The sequence below is a fragment of the Mercenaria mercenaria genome, chromosome 19, assembly GCF_021730395.1.
Source record: "Mercenaria mercenaria strain notata chromosome 19, MADL_Memer_1, whole genome shotgun sequence".
Taxonomy (NCBI): Eukaryota; Metazoa; Mollusca; class Bivalvia; order Venerida; family Veneridae; genus Mercenaria; species Mercenaria mercenaria.
The window spans coordinates 43,853,096-43,873,101 of record NC_069379.1 but is presented as its reverse complement, the minus strand read 5'-3'; the positions used below and the strand labels follow the sequence as shown (position 1 = coordinate 43,873,101).

The 20,006-nt window shown below is 33.4% G+C and overlaps 1 protein-coding gene across 1 annotated transcript; it reads left to right on the top strand.

Annotated features, from left to right (window-relative positions):
• Nucleotides 1–18,721: 18,721 nt before the first annotated feature.
• Nucleotides 18,722–20,006, top strand: LOC128551044 (putative inactive carboxylesterase 4). The gene is made up of 2 exons (XM_053531332.1): nucleotides 18,722–19,953; nucleotides 20,001–20,006. The coding sequence occupies exons 1-2, from the start codon at nucleotides 18,886–18,888 to the stop codon at nucleotides 20,004–20,006; spliced, it is 1,074 nt and encodes a 357-aa protein (XP_053387307.1). The 5' UTR covers nucleotides 18,722–18,885.

Genomic DNA, 20,006 nt, shown 5'->3' with positions numbered 1-20,006 from the left:
AGTATGCAAAATTCATAATGAAATGTTATTTATATCCCCCAATGCTACATTACGTTTATCGCAAAGTAATAAAATCAGTGAAAAGTTTATTGTATATGAATATTACGCAACAAAGCAACATATTAACAGACTCAGATCAATTGAGTCGATTCATGGGAGGTCATGAAATGTGGAGCACTCATCATATCCCCTATAACACCGACTAAGCGGAATTTTAATATAGAAATATTAATGTATTCCAAAGGACCAGGAGATATAACATCACCGTATGGAAAGACATTTTACAGCCACCATACAGCACTTAAAGACTGCTGTTGTAATAAATGAGATTTACTGACGTGCTTTTTGATTTTAATTGAAAAAAAGAAACATATGTGCTTCATATCTAAGAAAATATTCAAATATTAAGTAACAACAATCTACGCAACGTTTCTGTTAAAGTTCGTCTTGTTCCCATATTTATTACAGGAGCATATTATAGCTATTTTTTCTAATATTTCAGCAACTGACACCACGTGATGGGAAGCTGGACTTCATTAGTGGATAATGATTTCAATTACGCTTTCTTGATCATATTGTTTCTTCCATTAAATTCGTTCATTAATTGTGCAAAATTATGCAAGTATCAATGTTGTCTCGGTATCTCGATTACATCATCGGATAATGATTTCAATAATGCTTTGTGGATTATAATATTTGTTCTATTACAGTTGTCCGTGAATCCCTGATTGGTGTCAAAAATGCCAGTATCAAAGAGGTTACGAAATATCGCTAAACCATCGCCAGCAATAGAAGTGTAGTTTGTCAAAATGACTTAGAAAGAGAAGTGAAACATACATTAATTTTTTCATTACCGTTTCTGTCAATGGAAAGCATAACATTTGTCTGTCTTTACGGCTAGTCTGAAGTTCTACGAGTGAATATCGAAAGGTTTTGAAAATTGCACTCATATATGTAACGTAACTCTAAGATTTTCTAATATTTTATAAGAACATTGCACTCTTCTGCTTTTAACTGCGTAAAATTTCATAATGAAGACATGCAAATCACGTGTATTCGTTGAGAGAGGTACTTGGAAAATGAAGGTCTTTAAATGTCACCAAGATGCTTTTTACCTAATACATAGGGCATTTTAACAGTTTACAGGACGATTTTTGACATTTAACTTGTAGATACCACCAACCGCATGTACTTCGACAAAGTAATTGTATTGTAATATCACCCGTGAAGTATCCCGAGTAAGAGAAATGTCAGCATTGAAAAATATATCTGTGAAATAAAAAGAGTGTTTAGCTCGGCAGTCATAAGAGAATAAAAATGTCGTCATCTTTAACTACAGATGTCTCATAGAATTTATTGCAGATGGAAATACGTGTTTTCCTCATTTAATTACGCGAACTACTTTTACACATAAAATATTTCAAAACTGAATTGTTGAGATATTAGCTGGGGGAAAAAAACTGAAGAAGTAGGCAACTGAAGAGTCTCTGGAACCAAACAGATCAACAATGAATAATACTAAAAGGTATAGTCTGATTGAGTCTGTTCATTACACACACCAGCACTCTTCCTAGCAGTTGTTTAAGCGGAATTTTGATAGTAACATTAATCCAAGGAGTAATAACAGTAACAACTTTGACTGAAAGTAGGGGAAACAGCCTTCAAGTGCGTGATTTCATTTACATCAACTGTTTTTTTTTTACAACACAAGCAGTTGACATCCAATTGAAACTCGAAACACGAATTCAACGAGATCGAACGTTCTTACATGACATAAGTGAAATTCAATTTACAGTAATTATCTATGGACGTGTTTTCGGGACGAAAATGGAAGAGGTTTTCGAGATAAGCAAATTATTAGAAAAATAAGTTCGAGGTATCTATTCAGTCTAATGTTTTCAGCTGCTGCAGACACTAATTAACAAATTAGAATAAACAGACATTAATGAAATATTGCCCTGCTATACCCCTCTACATCATCAGAAAATGTTATACGGCTTAACTGTAATGACTTCTAATAAAAGCTAGGATGGTGATAATATTGTATGGATTCCCATTTCAAAAGCTGCTGTAATTTGACTTAAGCAATACTTTCAACATCACCTTCTCCCTTATTTTTGTTTAAAGATCATGATAGTTTCACATCTTATTTTCATGAACATATTTCCTTATTTCGTGACAACAACTTAAATTTGTTAACATAATACAGGAGTTGAAATCGTTGGGTATGAGTCAATGTATTTAAATCATAGATTTTATAATCTTCTCTCGTTCATTTTCTTATACTTGACTTGTGAATAGTACTATTTATTACGTTAATGAAAAGAAATATGTTTTATCGAATAAACCAGTGTTTTTCATTTCAAAAATTGGTGCTGGCATTTAAAGTTTAATATTTGATGATTATGAAAAAAGTAATCAAGTTCTAAAGCTTTATCAATATTAATTATCATTAAACCACATTTTGATTTCCGGCTGGCATAATTACACTATATGACACATGAAACAAACCATTCCATGAGAACAAATTATAAAACTATCCACAATCGCATCTTCCCATTCCGTAGCCTTTTTCGTGATCATGTTATCAATGGAACTTGACAACTAGGTAGGGGATGTTTATATACGGGTTGATTTTAATTTTGTTAAAATACCTCTCTGTTTACAACACTGCAAATTAATATCATTCGCTTGTCTTTCCTCACATTTAAGTTATTATCCGTTTTTGTTGTTTTAAAATGTCTGTTGTAAAGAACATAACATTCAAACAGGATTATAAGAGCCCTCTATATATGTGGTAAATCAATAATACTATTGACAACATAAACACTTTATTTCGTTATAATAGTATGTTGCAAATTCTTCTAGACTATTGCATTCTGCCATTGATTTGTTAAGGTGTCCTAAACCCAAAGTTCATAATTAAAAATATGAACAATTTAATGCATATAGTAGATATATCAGTGACACAAATAATAATCATACATTGCATTTATCTCTACACCTACATGAAAAAAGTTAATAGGAACAATGCAGTAACTGTATGGATAAAATCAGTGATATTAAGTCATTTCACTATAATGTCCATTTTCATGGTAAATACTGAAAAGTTTCTTGTTTTATAAATAATCAAAATTTAGGCTTCAACAGAGGATCTGAATTTATTACAAAGACAAGATTTGGCTTCGTAGTCCGTGACAAGGCGGTGTCTCACTGTGCTCCTTTATTTGTGTATTTTGTCCTTGTGTGTTTGTGGTTTGTCTTTTGTGAATGCAAGTATTTGTGTATGTGCAATGGTCTTATGCACGTCTGCGGTGCTATAGGGGCTTTGGGGAGTATGCGTTTTTGGAATATGGCTTTACCTGTTGAATATTCATTCTTGTTATGCTTGCGTAGAAACACTTAATTTAGTTCAAAATCCTACTAAAGGAGTAATTTTAGAAAAGACTTGATATAAATGCAGATACGTTTATTATTTGTCCGGCTGACAGTTGACATTTCTCTTTGTTTTACTGAATAATATTTCTGTGTCGTTTGAAACGCAAACACAAAAAAAAAATATTAATTTGGAGTAATGCTAATCCAGCTGACAGCATGTCGTCAAACGGATGTCTGTTTGTGTCTTAGGTAGGAATAGTTTTCGTGTTGATGGACATATCTTATGTGAAAGTAAGGAAATACAGCATTTCAAAGGACATCGGACATTATGCTATGGATTTTGCCCAAATTTCAATGCCATTTGACTTCAATAGCTGATAATTTTATGTAATGGCTTCAATTACGCATAAATTAGTTATATACCTATCAAACTGTCACAAAAAAATAATTTTATTTCATATTCATTGTCTTGAAATTTGAGCAGTTTGTGACTGAGGGTCATATTTTTTGAAAAATGTAAAATGTGTATCTTTGGCGAAATAAGCATATGAAAGGTATGTCTATTATAAAGTATTTTAGAACAAAAAATAAATTTTTACTATACAAATTATCAGTTTTATTAACATTTTTAAAAATAACTGAAAAGCAAAAAATAAAAGTGGAACAACACACCTGTACTTCAGTTCTTTCAACCCAATTGCTCATGATAAATGATGCATTGATCATAGCCTATTGTTAGTTTTCTATACATCTATTGCCATACTGTATATTGACACATGCAGTACACATGTACAATACTGACTGGGCATTATAGGTAGGGTTATATATTGCATATATGAAGTGTTTTACATACATTAGCGTAGCTGGCCTTTTTCAGTTATAGCGGAGGGGTGTAGGGGACTGTCTAGACCACTGTGGGTTCAGATGTGCATGGGTTTTAGCAGTTGATGACATATTTGGACACATTCTAGATGCATCGTTTGCTCTTCTTAAGGTCCCTTAGTATTGCATTTTAGTGTGTTTGGTTTTTCAGTTTCCGAAATTATCTGTAAGCATAGTCCTGTTGTGCTTAAATAATGGCGGTTACACCACAGAGTCATGCACATTTGAGCCTATATTTTTAATGCCTAGCAAACATTTAAATGTGCTTTCTGTTACTCTAATGCAAAAAAAATATAAAACAACATAATAATAAAATGTAGTAATAAAATACCGCCTGATCCAATATATCAAAGGAACAGAACTTCACTAGCTAGTATCAACATTAATGTCGATATTCCTTTGGGGTCGTTACTAGTATTTCTGTCGACTTCGGAATAAGTTTCATTTCAGACGTGTGGGTGAATTGGTGTTAATTCTAGGGGTGTCAGTGTTAATTCTGGAGGAGTCAGTGTTAGTTCTTGGGGCGTCAGTGTTCGTTCTGAAGCCGTCAGTGTTAGTTCTTGGGTGTCAGTGTTAGTTCTGAAGGCATCAGTGTTAGTTCTGGGCGTGTCAGTGTTAGTTTTGAAGGCAACCGGGTCAGTTCAGGAGTCGATGTCTAGTGTAGTTCTGTTAGAGCTGAGGATGTTGGATACAGTGCTTCTTTGGTTCGAATTAAAGCAAAAGTTCTTAAATTGCATTCTAGGTGTGCCATAATTGTATCCTACAAAGGGTAAAAAGGCATTTGCACCACAGTGGCACTGTTTGTATAGAAGGTCGTCTATATCTCTTTGTCATATTTAGGTTGAAGACACATACATCTAGTTATATATGTCTAAGAAACTTGCTTGGTTCATGTCGCGACTTGCGACATACGCAGTTGCCTCAATCCTCTTGACACTGTCGACGGACTTCGACTGTCAAGAGGCCGCAGACCTGATTGAAAAAATCATAAGATAAACATACCAGGATCGGTCTGCTTTCAAGCTTGAAGTTCTATGTCCCCTTTTTATTTATTATTGTGTTTTCTATGCTTGAAATATTTACATAAACGAATAAGGCTGTAGATATGTAAGATTTAGGAAACACATGCAATAAGTGTCAAAATATCTTATGTAAAATTATTTTGCTGACACCCTGTATGTATTTTTTTCAATTCTTGACATTCCCCCCCCCCACCCCACCCCCCTAACCCCTGTGACCAAGTACCATTTTTGCAACATACGTACATGATAATCATTTACAACAGCATGTGAAATATTTTGTTGCGTCATTCGGGGGAAAGATGTTTAAAACAAAAATGATTAATGTTCATATTTCAATAGAAATGAAAATGAGAAATATCTACAAAATCATCTTTTTTGTTAACAAACTTGTAAAATTCATTCGAATATATCAAGAAATGGTCTTTAACTATCTTTATTTTGCTATTTCAGAAGTCTAGCCCTAGGTCAGTTTTTACTTAATTTGATAGGCAATCTGAATAGGAAAATGCCCGAGGTCCTTTAGAGGTAATTAAAAATGCTGTCTCCTCTTAATTTTTTACACGTCAAAAATGAGACACAGCCGTTTTAACATATAAATACATTAGACTTTGAACTTTTATATACATCTACCTAGAAACAGGTAAAATTAGCTTTTGTAATTACAAAGGCTCACTTTGGTATTTTTAGTATAATTTTAAGTTAACATTACAGATAGGACTCTATGGGAAAGTATTGAATGCCTTGCACGCTTATATTAATATTCTCTTCTCGCCCTTTTATATGCCTCTTATCTCTTTAACGGACCTCACTAAATGTCTGTTTTACTCAGGAACTTTGAAACAAGTATTTTGAAGAGGTCTTCATCAAGAAGGTTATTAGCAATATTTAAATTAACGCCGACGTCTAGAAAGCCCTTCAGTATTTTGAGAGAAACGTAATTGCCAATTGCTATAAGATATAAAGGATAGGTACCATGGTCAGTTTCTAGTCCAATTATAATGCTGACGTGCTTAAAACAAGCACACGAAATAACTTCAAATTGATGCTATCAAAACGTATGTTCTAACGTGTTTGGAAAATATCGAGAAAAATATCAAGAAATGCAGACACATGCAAGTATGTAATAAGTTAGGTAAGTAGGTTAAACCTACTTAGACACATACACGCATGCATACATATATACAAACTTTGTATATATGTATGCATGCGTGCATGTGTGTATGTTTGTATTATTACACATATTATTTGACCTTTGTTCAAATCAACATCTATGACGGGATACATACAATAAAGTTTTTATGTTAATAGGACGTTAGTGCTGAAATTTTCGCCAAGAGTTGTTTGAAACGAAGATTCTGATTATAATTTACAATTACCCGAATTATTTATCAAACCGTATGGTCATGTCTTTTACTCTACGGCTCTCTTCATGAATATATTATTTTGATTTAAAACAATATCTTTATCAACTGTACGAATAACATAACTTTACGCTGCTGTCCAAACTGCATAGTCTGGAAAGCAGAATGTCTTAAAATTTTTCGCAGCATTGTTACCAGATGTGTTAATTATATTTTTACACATCATATGGAATATATTTAAGAAATAATTTATAGCTAAAGAGTGTTTTAACACTATTTTTGCACGATGGGAGGTTATACGTCGGGCGAAATAATTTCCCGAGGGCGCGTATTACCGCCCGAATGTATAAATAGTGTTAAAACACGGTTTTGCTGTAAGTTATTTCAATTTTAATTTGCCCTTAATCCAAAATAATAGATACAATATAGCAGCGCTCTTTCTTGGTCGCAACAAAATCATTGACGTCACCGCACGTTAAGTTGACGTCATTCTAGCGTAAGAGAAAAAAAAGCATATTAGAATTAGTGTTTGAAAATGTACTTTGAAATCCTGCGATATAATGAGTGTCTGCGCTTAGAACTTTTGTAACCTAAAACAAATAACTGTAAATGTATCAATTGCGTAAAGACCTAATGTTAAAGCATATTTTCTTGGATTTCCTGTAATCAGTCACTTGATAATTTCTTTCCGTTTTAAGTCGGGTTAATCATTTAATATGCGACTCCTCTTAACTAAAAGGTATCAATCAATCTGGCTTCAAATTACAATTATATGGGCTCGACAAGGAAGTGGCACTTACAAGGTTCAAGGAGAAGATTGTAACAGAGTGTATTGAACTCATTTGTTTCTTCTAAATTATTTTAAATGTAAAGGCTATGTGCAATGGCTAGCTACGTCGCTAGAACATTTGAAAACAGTCAAGTAATAAGCATGATACAACGAGGTCAGTGTATACATATATTCGACGGTATACATATAATTTACTCTTCTCTAATTGCTATATTGATATCTTTACAATTTATATATAATATCATAAAAATGGTTTTAAACGATGCTTAACAATTAAAGTTGTCAATACTCGTACTACTTCTCGATATATTGCCTTTCTGTGTCGATTCATCGTAAAATCCTACTGACTCGCTGTATATTTCGTATTGAACTAAGAATAGCCCTAAAGGATATGTACATTGACAAAGCATAACCGCGAATGGAAATCACCGTATAAGGTATTAATTTTATTCTTATTTTTACGCAGTTAGTTAACATTGAATTAAGGTAGTGGGTCCATGATGACAATCGGCAATTTCCGTGCGATTAGAATTTCTCGAATGTTGTTTATGTGTCCTTCGGATATATATCAGAAAGTTTTAGTTTCCGTAGCAAAATACAGATTGTCAATATTGCTTAGAGAACACGTATTTGAAAGGAAAATTCCGAATATCAATTCCGTTGCACTACCTTAATGGTGTAGATTTTCTAATGTTTGTGTGTGTGTGTGTTTGTGTGTGTGTGTGTGTTAAACGTCTTTTTCAACAATTTTTCAGTCATATAAACGACGGTGTCTACTTGTAGCAGTGAGCACAATTCCCAACTTTATAGTGCGGCCTCACTGGAATATCACGCCGTAGACACGTGACATGATACCCCACCCAGTCACATTATACTGACACCGGGCTGACCAAGCGAGGAAGCTGCTAGTACCATATTTTACGTCTTTGGTATGACGCGGCCGGGGATCGAACCCACGACCTTCCGCACTCGAAGCGGACGCTCTACCACTAGGCTACCGAGGCGGTTCATGATATTTAAACCTCCTCTGTCTTTTGTAAGGTTTTAAAAGATGCCGAGGAAGTGAATAGCAAAATATATAATTAATAGATTTGAAGGTGTAGCAGTTTTCTGATGAAGAAAGACGGTACGTAAAATGGTCTTAAAGTTGGAAGAAAGAAATCTTGTTAATAAAGTCATTAGTTAAATGTCTGGGACATCAAAAGGCACTGAATGTGACTTGATCACAGTAATCACCGTCTAGTACTTCCGAATGGTAATCAGGCGGGACACACATCAATACTGTACTATTCGATACCTTTTTTATTCGAAATAGAAAGAAAGATTTGTTGGTTCTAAAACTACATAGATACAAATATGCCTCGTATCGTACCTAGAAACAAGTATGTGACGGCAATACTTTCATAAAACTTTCGAAGTATAATAATGTATCTATTGATAAATGTGAAATCAATATCAAGCAATATAGGACAAACATATGTCTTAGAACTACATTGTTTCTCGTAATCTACATACGATAGATCTTTTCTCGTAATCTACATACGCTAGATCTAAACGTTTAAATTAAATATTATTAATTTTGAAAACACGTAAGTACATATTTTATTTCTTTATTCTTAACATATTCTAATTCTTTACTCTTGGTCACTGATGTAATTCCTGTTGAAATTAATATTAGAAACATGCAAGTGTATATTACTGTTTTATCTAAGGTCATACTCAATTAGTGTCCTCGAGCTGGTAGGTTTCCAACCTTTCGGATTTGGAAAAAGAAATATTAAAGTATTAATAACAACAGCGACGGCGTATAAAGTATGATCAGTTCAAAACAGAATTATAACTCCGCTTAAGCCGGTGCTAGGGGGCTTGAAATGTGTTGTACATTTCATTACCTCTCATGCACAGACACAATTAAACCGAGTCTGCTTTTAGTCTTCTTGGTTGCATTCTTTGCTTCCAAGGGATCTTTTTACAGATTTTATTGATAAATACATGTACCCATCAGAATTGTTTACAATTTAGTACATATACAGAACAAAACAGCTAATAACATCTATGAACAGATATTTTGGATACCTAAAACGCAACCATGAAATCATAAATGTTCAGCAGACTCGATTTGATTGAGTCTGTACATGAACCCACCATTTGCATCTTTTATCAATTACCTTGTTAGTATCAAATACTAACACTTACCTACATGAAAACATTCGTCTGAGCTCGTTAAGTTTAATATCGTTGTACCAACATCTTTCCTATTTTTACGCATCTAACATACATATTACTGAGGCTGTGAAATTGGCCTGTTATGTATCCGCATGTCAAATTATGCAGCAAATTGGCAATATGATCAATACTTTCTATGTCTGGTAAATATCTTGTTGACGATAATTGGAATTTGGACTTCACCTTCTATTAAAGGGACTCGCCTCTAGATTGTTCTACAATTAACAAAAATATTTTTAGATATCTGGAAATAAATGCTATATTTCTTATGAAGGCTTTAAAACTTAACCACTGACAAACTATCTGTTACGGAATCACATGACAAATAGCTGTTTTCTCTACTTTTTACGCTGAAAATCTAAAAGCGTTTACTCCAGGTAAACTGTCTCGATTATAAATATCTATATTTTGAAGTCATAATTCACTATTTCCGCTATTATAGTGCTATTGGTAAGTGAGATTGCCGCGGCGGTCCGGGGTTCGAATCCCGACGTGGTAATCTTTTTTCCTTGATTTGAAAAATTTAAAACATTTTAGAAACCAAACCTCATATTCTAATGTTCATAATATGACCAAACTTCAATTTGAAAGAAAGATTAGTTTAAGCCAAATCTGAAGGCCAATCCCTTTAATCAAAAGAAAAGTATCGAACGATGACAGTTACTTAACAGTTGAAACTCGTTGTTTTGAATTCAAAGGATTCTAGATAACCGAAATTAAACTTAAATTGATAACTTGTGCGTGTATTTTCGGCACGGGACTTGAAAATGTTTTTGAGAAAGCCGGAACCTTGATATAAGCAAGTTCGACATATATCAAGTTTCAACTCTATATGGCAAATATATTTGTGTGTGGATGAGTATTTGTTAAGCTTACATTATCCAAAAACACAAGTAGTTCTTCATGTTGCTAATTCATAAGGCATCACTTGCAGGTGAATTATAAGTTGATATTTTTTCTTTCTTATCTGTAAACCTCAAAGTACATTTTCGAGGTATTTAAAATAAAGTTTACGAAAAATATATTTGATGAAATTATTTTATTTAGGGTATCATTGATACAACAAAATTTGATTAAAATAAGAGTTTTGAAAAGAAACAATCTAAACCTCGAGGCTTTGGCTGAAATTACTTTTTTGCTATTTTGATCATACATATTCCTAAAACCTAATTGCATTCAAATTTTACCATATCTAGATTTAATTTCAGATGAATGTGATAACATTTCACACTTACATGATCAGCAAATTGACACAGTCATGGAATTATTCTCTCATTGGTTTTGTTTATCTGTTACTGTCATTATCTATTAGGTGATATTAATTTAAAACATCTTTCCGAATGTGTTCTACGTCTAAAAAGTCACGAAGAAGTCTTACTTTGCTGCGAATACTTTTTCCTTTTTCCTTTTGGTTTATCTGAAACTGTTATCATCTACCACGTGACAATAATTGTAAGCAACCTTTCTAATGTGTTCTACGTCCAAATAATTTAAGAAGAAGTCTTACGTTTTTGCGGAATGTGTTTTTCTCTAATTTCAGAAGAAGCACATGTGGGTATTTAAGTGTTCTCTGTCAATTGCAGGAGAAACCTTTGGTGGCCTTTTTGACGTATGTTTTTCATGTTGAGTAATTATACATAACAGATATTGGTCTAATACAAAATGCTGTTAAGTAAAGAGGTTTAATTTGATATTAACCGCGACCCTTTTAACACATCTCTTATTTGTTGTGGTACGAGTACAAGTCATTTCGTGATCTTACTGAAATGTCAACAAGAACATTTTAAATACTTAGAGGATTTGTCAAATGTTTCAAGTCGTGGAGTGAAAAAAAAATCTCGTAACTAAGATGGTACAACCCTGACACGTTGGTGTCGCTTTAGATTAATTCTTCTATCAAGATTATAATTAGAAGTAGATGATTTTCAACCTCTGTCACGTACTGGATTCGTTTTCTACTGTAGTTGTTGCTGAAGTGATAGCTTCAGCTTTAAGTAAATTTACAGTGTACACACCCTTCCAATAATAAATGGTAGTGTCCGAATTAAATGATGGAACAGTCTATTCTAATTTTAGAAATTTAGCAGGAAAAGGGTTAAGTAAATTTTATAGTGTATAATGACATTTCAAATCTCTTCAAAAGTTAGAATGTTGAAGTTTTGAATTGGCCGGTTTGTTAAGAAGCACAACACCACAGGACTCTTTAGCTTTTAAGCGGAATTACGCTGTTTTCAATATTAGAAATAGCCGTATTCAACCGATATTGGCGTAAGCGAAGTTTTTAAAATACAGTTATTCCCTAACTAGCGAACTTGTGCTTATACAATTTAATTCCAAGGGTTTATATCTTATTCACTCTTAGCGAAATTTCGTTAAGATTAGGCCGGTGCTCTCCAAATATAATCTTTTCTCAAACTCCCTTAGCGAAATTCCGCTAACTAAATTGGATATCCGATAGACTATTGAATGTTTTGCAAGGAACAATGTATAAGGTTTAATGATTATTATTGTCTGAGAAGTAAGTAATGAAAGAAATAATTCCTTCGGTACATACAAAAGCATTAGAACCCTATGACATCTGATAAGATTGAAGCAGTACCAGTCACGATTTTAATGGTTAACTCGCTAAACTTTCATGACAAATGGATAATAGCTTTGAACGATGCTGTAGGCAATGGGAAAAATATTCCAAAATGTCATGATAAAACAGTTTGAATACCAAATTGGCCAGTTTATGTCATAACTTAGTCTGGAAACTGTCAACTGCAAATGGAACGTGTTAAGTGTAATTTATCTCTCATAATTATGTTATTTTAAAGTTCCATAAGGCTCATAATAATTTTATGTTCAAAACAGATAATTCTGCTGTCCAAATAGAGACAGTCACTACACAAAATTGAACTATATGAACTTAAGGTTACAAAAGTAGATAATCAAAACAGTGCATTTTATAGAACTTTCTATTATGTTAATGTTATTGTCAAATCTATGACAAATACATGAGAAAACAATTATCAAACGTTGGAATTAAGGTAGCTCTGCACGTTTGGATCGAAATTCTGTACTAACGTATCCCGAGGGATTCTGAAGATGTTATAATTCACTAACGCTATTCTAGCGTAGAACGCGAAAAAAAAACAACAATAAATTAATACATTTTCTCTGAACGTAATTAAATTTCCTTGAAATGCGCGCGAATATCTGACTTTTTCACGTTGACGTAATTTCTTTTTGAATCATCTGTTTTGTAGATTTGCATTAATTTTAATATTTTTTCCTTCTTATTTCAGACAAGCCGATTAAAGTAATCTGTCAAATCATATATGATATAAGATGTCAGATTCGCAACATCCTTCTAGTACAACGTACATATAAAGTGGTATTCTAATAGCCCGTGAGAGCAAAAATCTCCCTGTTAATACGCGCTTGCTCTTCTGTTAAAACACCTCTGTTAACGCACTGTTAAAAGTGATAAGTACAGTAGGCTTCCAGTATTCTATTATATATATTATATGCATAGCCAGAGTACACTGACTAGCGGTATCTTTGTGGTATATTTCCCAGAACATGATTGGCAGAAATACGTTTTAATGCAGTTCTGATACTTTTGATTTCAATAAAACATACTCAAGTTCTGAATTCCTGTTAAGCTACATGTAAAGATAAAGATACCACTTAATCAACAGAACGGTTAAAGAAGATACAAATGTATGTTTATTTTGTGTTATCTCTCAGTATTGTTATTTCTATCTAGTTAATCTACTGAACTACTTTTGCTTGGCACATGAAATTACCTGTCAATTACACATTAACCAAGATAACCTGAAACCAATTAATAACCTCGCGAATCTAAGGAAAGATTTATATTTATCAGTATATCAGTTTCACAAATATTTCTAATTTGATTAACAAAAGAGAGACTAATCCAGAGTAAGGAATGAAACAATTTGCATGTAGTTTACTCCCTTGCACAGTTACGAACCTAAACTTTTGAATTTTCAGAAGTATTCAATAATATAGAAATATACAATAACATAAATTTATTCATTTTCTTACCAAAGCCCGTTTTTAAAATACACACAAAATATGCGTTTTTAGAAAATAAAAATATACAATTTATAGATATATGTAAGTGTCGATTTTTATGTTTTTACTAGAAATCGTTTAAACTTCACACACATAGTAAATGCTCTGTTATTATGATAGGGCATGACGACGCCATTATTCTGTTTTGGTTCCATTTTAATTCCTCGAACGTTTTTATCTGGTTTGTAAATTCTAAATGTTTTAGAGTATTTTTATGACTTTTCAGAGAAAAGTTCAAAAGGGTTGAAGTCATAACAGAAGCGAATTTATATGATAGCAAAATTTGACCTTTTATTTAAATTAAAAACACCCATCAACAACACGTTGTTCTTAGAGTATACTTAATTTCAGTGTTGTACGTTCATTAATTTTTAAATTACTTGTCAAAGAACTAGGGGTGGATTAGCTGTTTTGTTCGGTATACCTAGTCGCATATCAAAGAATGTTTATGTACTCAAACGTGAAATCCTTACTCAAGCATTTTTATTGTTTATATATCTATATAGTGGGGACCAAAACCTAATTGTTTGATGATGTAAGTATGTATATAACTTTTAACTTCTGTAGAAAAGTATTTTAAAAATACCATTCTATCAAATGATTCTAAATGATTGTTCTCACTTATAATATTACGTACCTCCAAGCTTATTTTTATTTGTTTACTATTTGATAAAGTAATTTCTGACTGAAATAAGAGGCACTAGAAAAAGACTTTGCTACAATGCATTAAACCGTATACCGTATAGGTCGTATGTATTAATTTCGGAATGAAATAAGAGGCACTAGAAAAAGACTTTTGCTACAAAACTGTATACGTGGTATAGGTCATATATAGTAATTTCTGACAGAAGTAAGAGGTACTAGAAAAAAGCCTTTGCTACAAAACCGTATACGTGGTACAGGTCATATATAGTAATTTCTGACTGAAATAAGAGGTACTAGAAAAAAGCCTTTGCTACAAAACCATTTACGTGGTATAGGTCATATATAGTAATTTCTGACTGAAGTAAGAGGTACTAGAAAAAGACTTTGCTACAAAACCGTATACGTGGTATAGGTCATATATAGTAATTTCTGACAGAAGTAAGAGGTACTAGAAAAAAGACTTTGCTACAAAACCGTATACGTGGTATAGGTCATATATAGTAATTTCTGACTGAAGTAAGAGGTACTAGAAAAAAGCCTTTGCTACAAAACCGTATACGTGGTATAGGTCATATATAGTAATTTCTGACTGAAGTAAGAGGTACTAGAAAAAAGCCTTTGCTACAAAACCGTATAGTATTACGTGGTATAGGTCATATATAGTAATTTCTGACTGAAGTAAGAGGCACTAGAAAAAAGCCTTTGCTACAAAACCGTATAGTATTACGTGGTATAGGTCATATATAGTAATTTCTGACTGAAGTAAGAGGCACTAGAAAAAAGCCTTTGCTACAAAACCATATACGTGGTATAGGTCATATATAGTAATTTCTGACTGAAGTAAGAGGTACTAGAAAAAAGACTTTGCTACAAAACCGTATACTTGGTATAGGTCATATATAGTAATTTCTGACTGAAGTAAGAGGCACTAGCAAAAGACTTTGCTACAATGCAAAAAAAAAAAACGTATAGGTCGTATATAGTAATTTCTGAATGAAATAAGAAGCACTAAAAATGACATTGTTACAATACCGTATACATGGTATAGGTCGGATACAGTATTTTTTTACTGAAATAAAAGGCACCCGAAAAAGACTTAAGTTTGCTACAATGCAATAAACCGTATACCGTATAGGTCGTATATAGTAATTTCTGAATGAAATAAGAAGCACTAAAAATGACATTGCTACAATACCGTATACATGGTATAGGTCGGATACAGTATTTTTTTACTGAAATAAGGCACTAGGAAAAAACATTGCTACAATGCATTACACCGTATACCGTATACGATATTAAATTCATTTCGCCGTTTATGCTGATGTTCAGGGTCGAGAGTAAGCCATATTATTATATTCCTTGCTATAAATAGTAATATAAAAGACATTGAAAACGGCCATTGCGATCGCCATTTACAGATCCATAATGGCACAGTGTTCATTTCAGCCGTAATCATAATTGCCTTGGGTAAGCGAAACATTAAAGCAACGTCATTATTACAATTGGACGGGTGCTGAATCATTTACTGAGATATTGTTAAATATTGTCGGCATTGTTGATGAAAAAGTAATACAAATGATGCTAAAGGTGTGTGAAAAATATGTAAAATGAAAACACAAAAATAGATATGAAGTGAAGGTATATAATAAGTCAATACACTGCTTATGTGTGTCTTCCCATCTCGATTCATAATGGCCCACGGGCTAAAGCTTTTTGGAAATATTGAACCAGTTGTTCCATTATGGCAAGAAGTCACGACAAAGTCGTATATTAACCTGTTAGTAATTAATCCATGCAATAGATGACCAATTAGTGTTCGAACATATGAAATATTACTATTTTGACACTATCTGAAAGTTTTATAATTGGTGACCAATACCTTAGGTCCACGATTTGAAAGAAATATAATAATTTGTCTTACTGAAAAGCGTATCGAATTTTAGAAGTTATACGTTATCTGGCAATAGGTTATTTAGCACAGATACATATCATAGTTTGAACGAATCTTAGATAAGTCTTGTGAATACCTGCCATTGCTATGTTTTGCAAAGCCCATAGACATAATACATGTAGTTAATGTGAGCAAATCTGTGAAAATCCGACTACTGGAACAAAAGAAATATTTTATATTCATATGTATTTCATTAAGTAAATATCGTGTGAATTTAGTACTTTTGAGGGTTTTTTTTTTGTCCCAAATGATGTTTAGCGAAACTGCGTTATTATTCATAATGTCACGTCAATGTGAAACGTGCCGCTTGATGCGACGTGATAATTTGCGGATTTTTCGTGTAAATGTAGTTAATCGGACTTTGATCAAGTAACGGACTTGTTTGAAACTTTAAAAGATATCATATGCACTAAGTTGTGTATATTGAGTGCTAAAATACATGTTAGATTTTCTCTGGAGGTATTATTTAAAATGTGACTTTTATACAGCCTAATAAAAATAATGAATAATGCATTAATACACTATCTATAGGGATCTATAGGAATATAAATGTACGAAGTAAGTAGGTATTTTTATTTCCTGAATCTATAACATGATATTCGCCAACTAAAACCAACGCCAAAGATATGTTGTTTAAATGTGATCACCTTCCTTTAAACTATTCATTATGTTATTCATTGATGTTATATGCAATAAAATCGGTAAAAAGTTCCTTTGGAAGCAAAGAATGCAACCAAGAAGAATAATAGCAGACTCGGTTTGACTGAGTCTGTTCATGAGAGGTAATGAAATGTGCAACACCTCTCACCGGCTTAAGCGGAACTCTATTACACATATGTTGAATAGACTCCATGATCCCAAAGGACCAGATAATATAACAACACTGAATCCAAGTACGGGGATGCTTTTTACAGCCGCCACACGGCACTTAAAGATTGCTGTTGTGATAGTTAATTAAATCTGTAAAAAGATCCTTGAACACTGAATAAATTAAAGCAAAATTAATGTGAGTAAAACTAACTATGAAGATGTTTGTCATTTTGTTACGAAATGCGAAAATAGTTATTTCAAGTTGGCATGCACGAATGTGTGTAGATGTGTGTTTCTTACTAAATTGGTAGCAACAAAACTGGAACTTTTTTTTTCTTTTCTGAGTTTTCGAGGTTGCTAGAGATACTCTTTATCAGGGATAATTAACATGATGAAATAGAAAACAAATGTATTTTCTCTTCCTCTTTATTTTTCTTTTTTCTTAAGGTTTGTTTGTTTTGGATTTCACGAGGACTTTCAACAGTATTTCAGTTATGTAACGGCAGTCAGTAAACCTGAATAGTGTCGCTGGATTCTGTACCAGTGCAAACCTGTTCTCCGCATGTAACTGCCAACCTCCCAACATGAATCAGAGGTTGAGGACGATTGATTTCAGACATAATGTCGTTTATCAAATAGTCACGGAGAACATACGCCTTGCCCGGGGAACAAACTCACGACCTTGTGATCCGTAGATCTGCGTTGTCCCTACATAACGTTTCTATAATTACTAGTAGTTATATAATTCATAATTGTAAATTCTATGTCGCCATACTGAGCTATGCAGGCAGGCTTGTTCTTCAATTGGATTAGCTGAATTGAAACATTCGCAAGGGAAAAAATATCCGATGCCAACCTTGGTATTTCCAAGACCCTCCTTAACTTACTACACGGTACAGTGTACCATTAGAACCAGGACGTGCACCCTATATGAATGCAAAGCGAAAGGATGCAATAGCGATACGCTAAATAATGAAAACATCTTTGCACTTCGCTATCGGTTCTTTAAAGTTTTCTCTTCGCTTTTATAAAATGACTTTCGAAGAGAAGCGCAAAGCTTTAATTTCGAAACGTAGTGCTTTACTTATTTATTTATTCTTTTATTTAGTTTATTTGTTTGTTTTTTTGGGGGGTAGCTCGCCCTTTGCCTTTTTGCCATCTAAAGCTCGCGCTCATGTTTGAATAGCACGCACTAACCCAACGAAACATCTTAAAAGTGCACCTAAATACTAGAGAAGAGCATAAATAATATTTATGATTAAGACCGTGCATCTTTGACAATTAATTAACATTTACTTCTGAACAGACGAAAGTCGTTTTGAGCTGATGTAATAAATCTTGACGGAAGCCCAAGAATGAATAAGGAATAACCTTTTGAACAATGAATTTTTATTAAAAATGCGTCTCATAAATTTTGCAATTCCCGGTATAATGAAATTCAAGTATGACAGTTATATAGGATTTTACGATTTTCTTGTGTGTATTCTTGACACCGACAGTTTCACATCAAATACCACTTAAAAGTTGATTATCGTCAGAAAGGTTGAAAATTAGCATAAATAATTATATTGTTTGAAACATGATTCTGCATGGTAATTCACTTTGCATAAAATCCTTTTGTTAATTATTTTCACAATAACTTGAAGTTTTCATTGAAGCGTATATTGAAATGAGCGCATGACAGGTATTATATTTAAAACAGTGTCGTAGTTGAGAAATTGTTATTTAAGAAAAATGCATCTTCAAATTATTTTAAACATTGTGCTATGTGTTTCTCTCGGTGTTTCCGAGTTTCCTATAACAATTATGACAAATGCAGGAGATTTAATAACGGGAGAGTTGGAATATGTAATGATTGATGGCAAAAATAAATTGATGTCTAGATATTTAGGAATCCCGTATGCAGAGCCTATTGTCGGGACTAACAGATTCACGAAACCTAAACCGAAGCAGCCGCTTAGAAAGTTTGATGCAAGACGTACTCCTATGGCATGTTTTCAACAAACCGGTCAGGAGATGGAAATATTAAAAAACAGATACAGAATACCAAGATTTACAGAAGATTGCCTTACTTTAAATATATATTCACCGTACCAACTAAGTACAAGTTATCTACTCCCGGTAATGGTTTGGATCCATGGTGGGGGATTCAGACAGGGCGCAGCCTCCATGTATAGTCCCGAGGGTTTAGCACTATACGGAAACGTTGTTGTGGTTACTATAAATTACAGAGTCGGTATGTTTGGATTTTTGCGCGACAGTAACGGGACTGTTCCAGGAAATCAAGGACTTTGGGACCAACATCTCGCTTTGAAATGGATACAGGATAATATCGATAGATTCCATGGTGATAAGAATGACGTAACCTTATTCGGCCAATCAGCAGGTGCTTCTTCGGCTCTTTTACAAGCCTTGTATCCAGGAAACAAAGGATATTTTAAACGAGTTATTGCGGAAAGTGGGACACCATTGGCCCCATGGGCTATAAAAGACATATCCTCCGCCGAGAAATATCTAAATGACATAGGTTGTCCACCTAATACAAAAGAGACTTTACCATGTTTGCAAAGCAAAAGTCCAATGAAGCTTCTGTACAACAAAGCGAACCTAGGTCCTGTCATAGACGGCGACTTTCTAATTGCTTCTCCTGAAGAAATCCTGTTAGAACACACACCACGGACAGCGCCTGCGCGAGATATGTTCGCATCGGTTGATATCCTTCTTGGTTTCAACGATATGGACGGAGTCCTGTACTACAACACATGGGCTGCGTTGCTGGGACATACTTCCCTTGATTTCAACGTAACAAGGAAAGAATTTGATGAGAAAATAGTCCCTGAATTTGTAAGGTCTAA

Bases quoted from the DNA above. Each gene is read 5' to 3' on its own strand.
- LOC128551044 (XM_053531332.1), top strand. From the start codon at position 18,886: ATGCATCTTCAAATTATTTTAAACATTGTGCTATGTGTTTCTCTCGGT.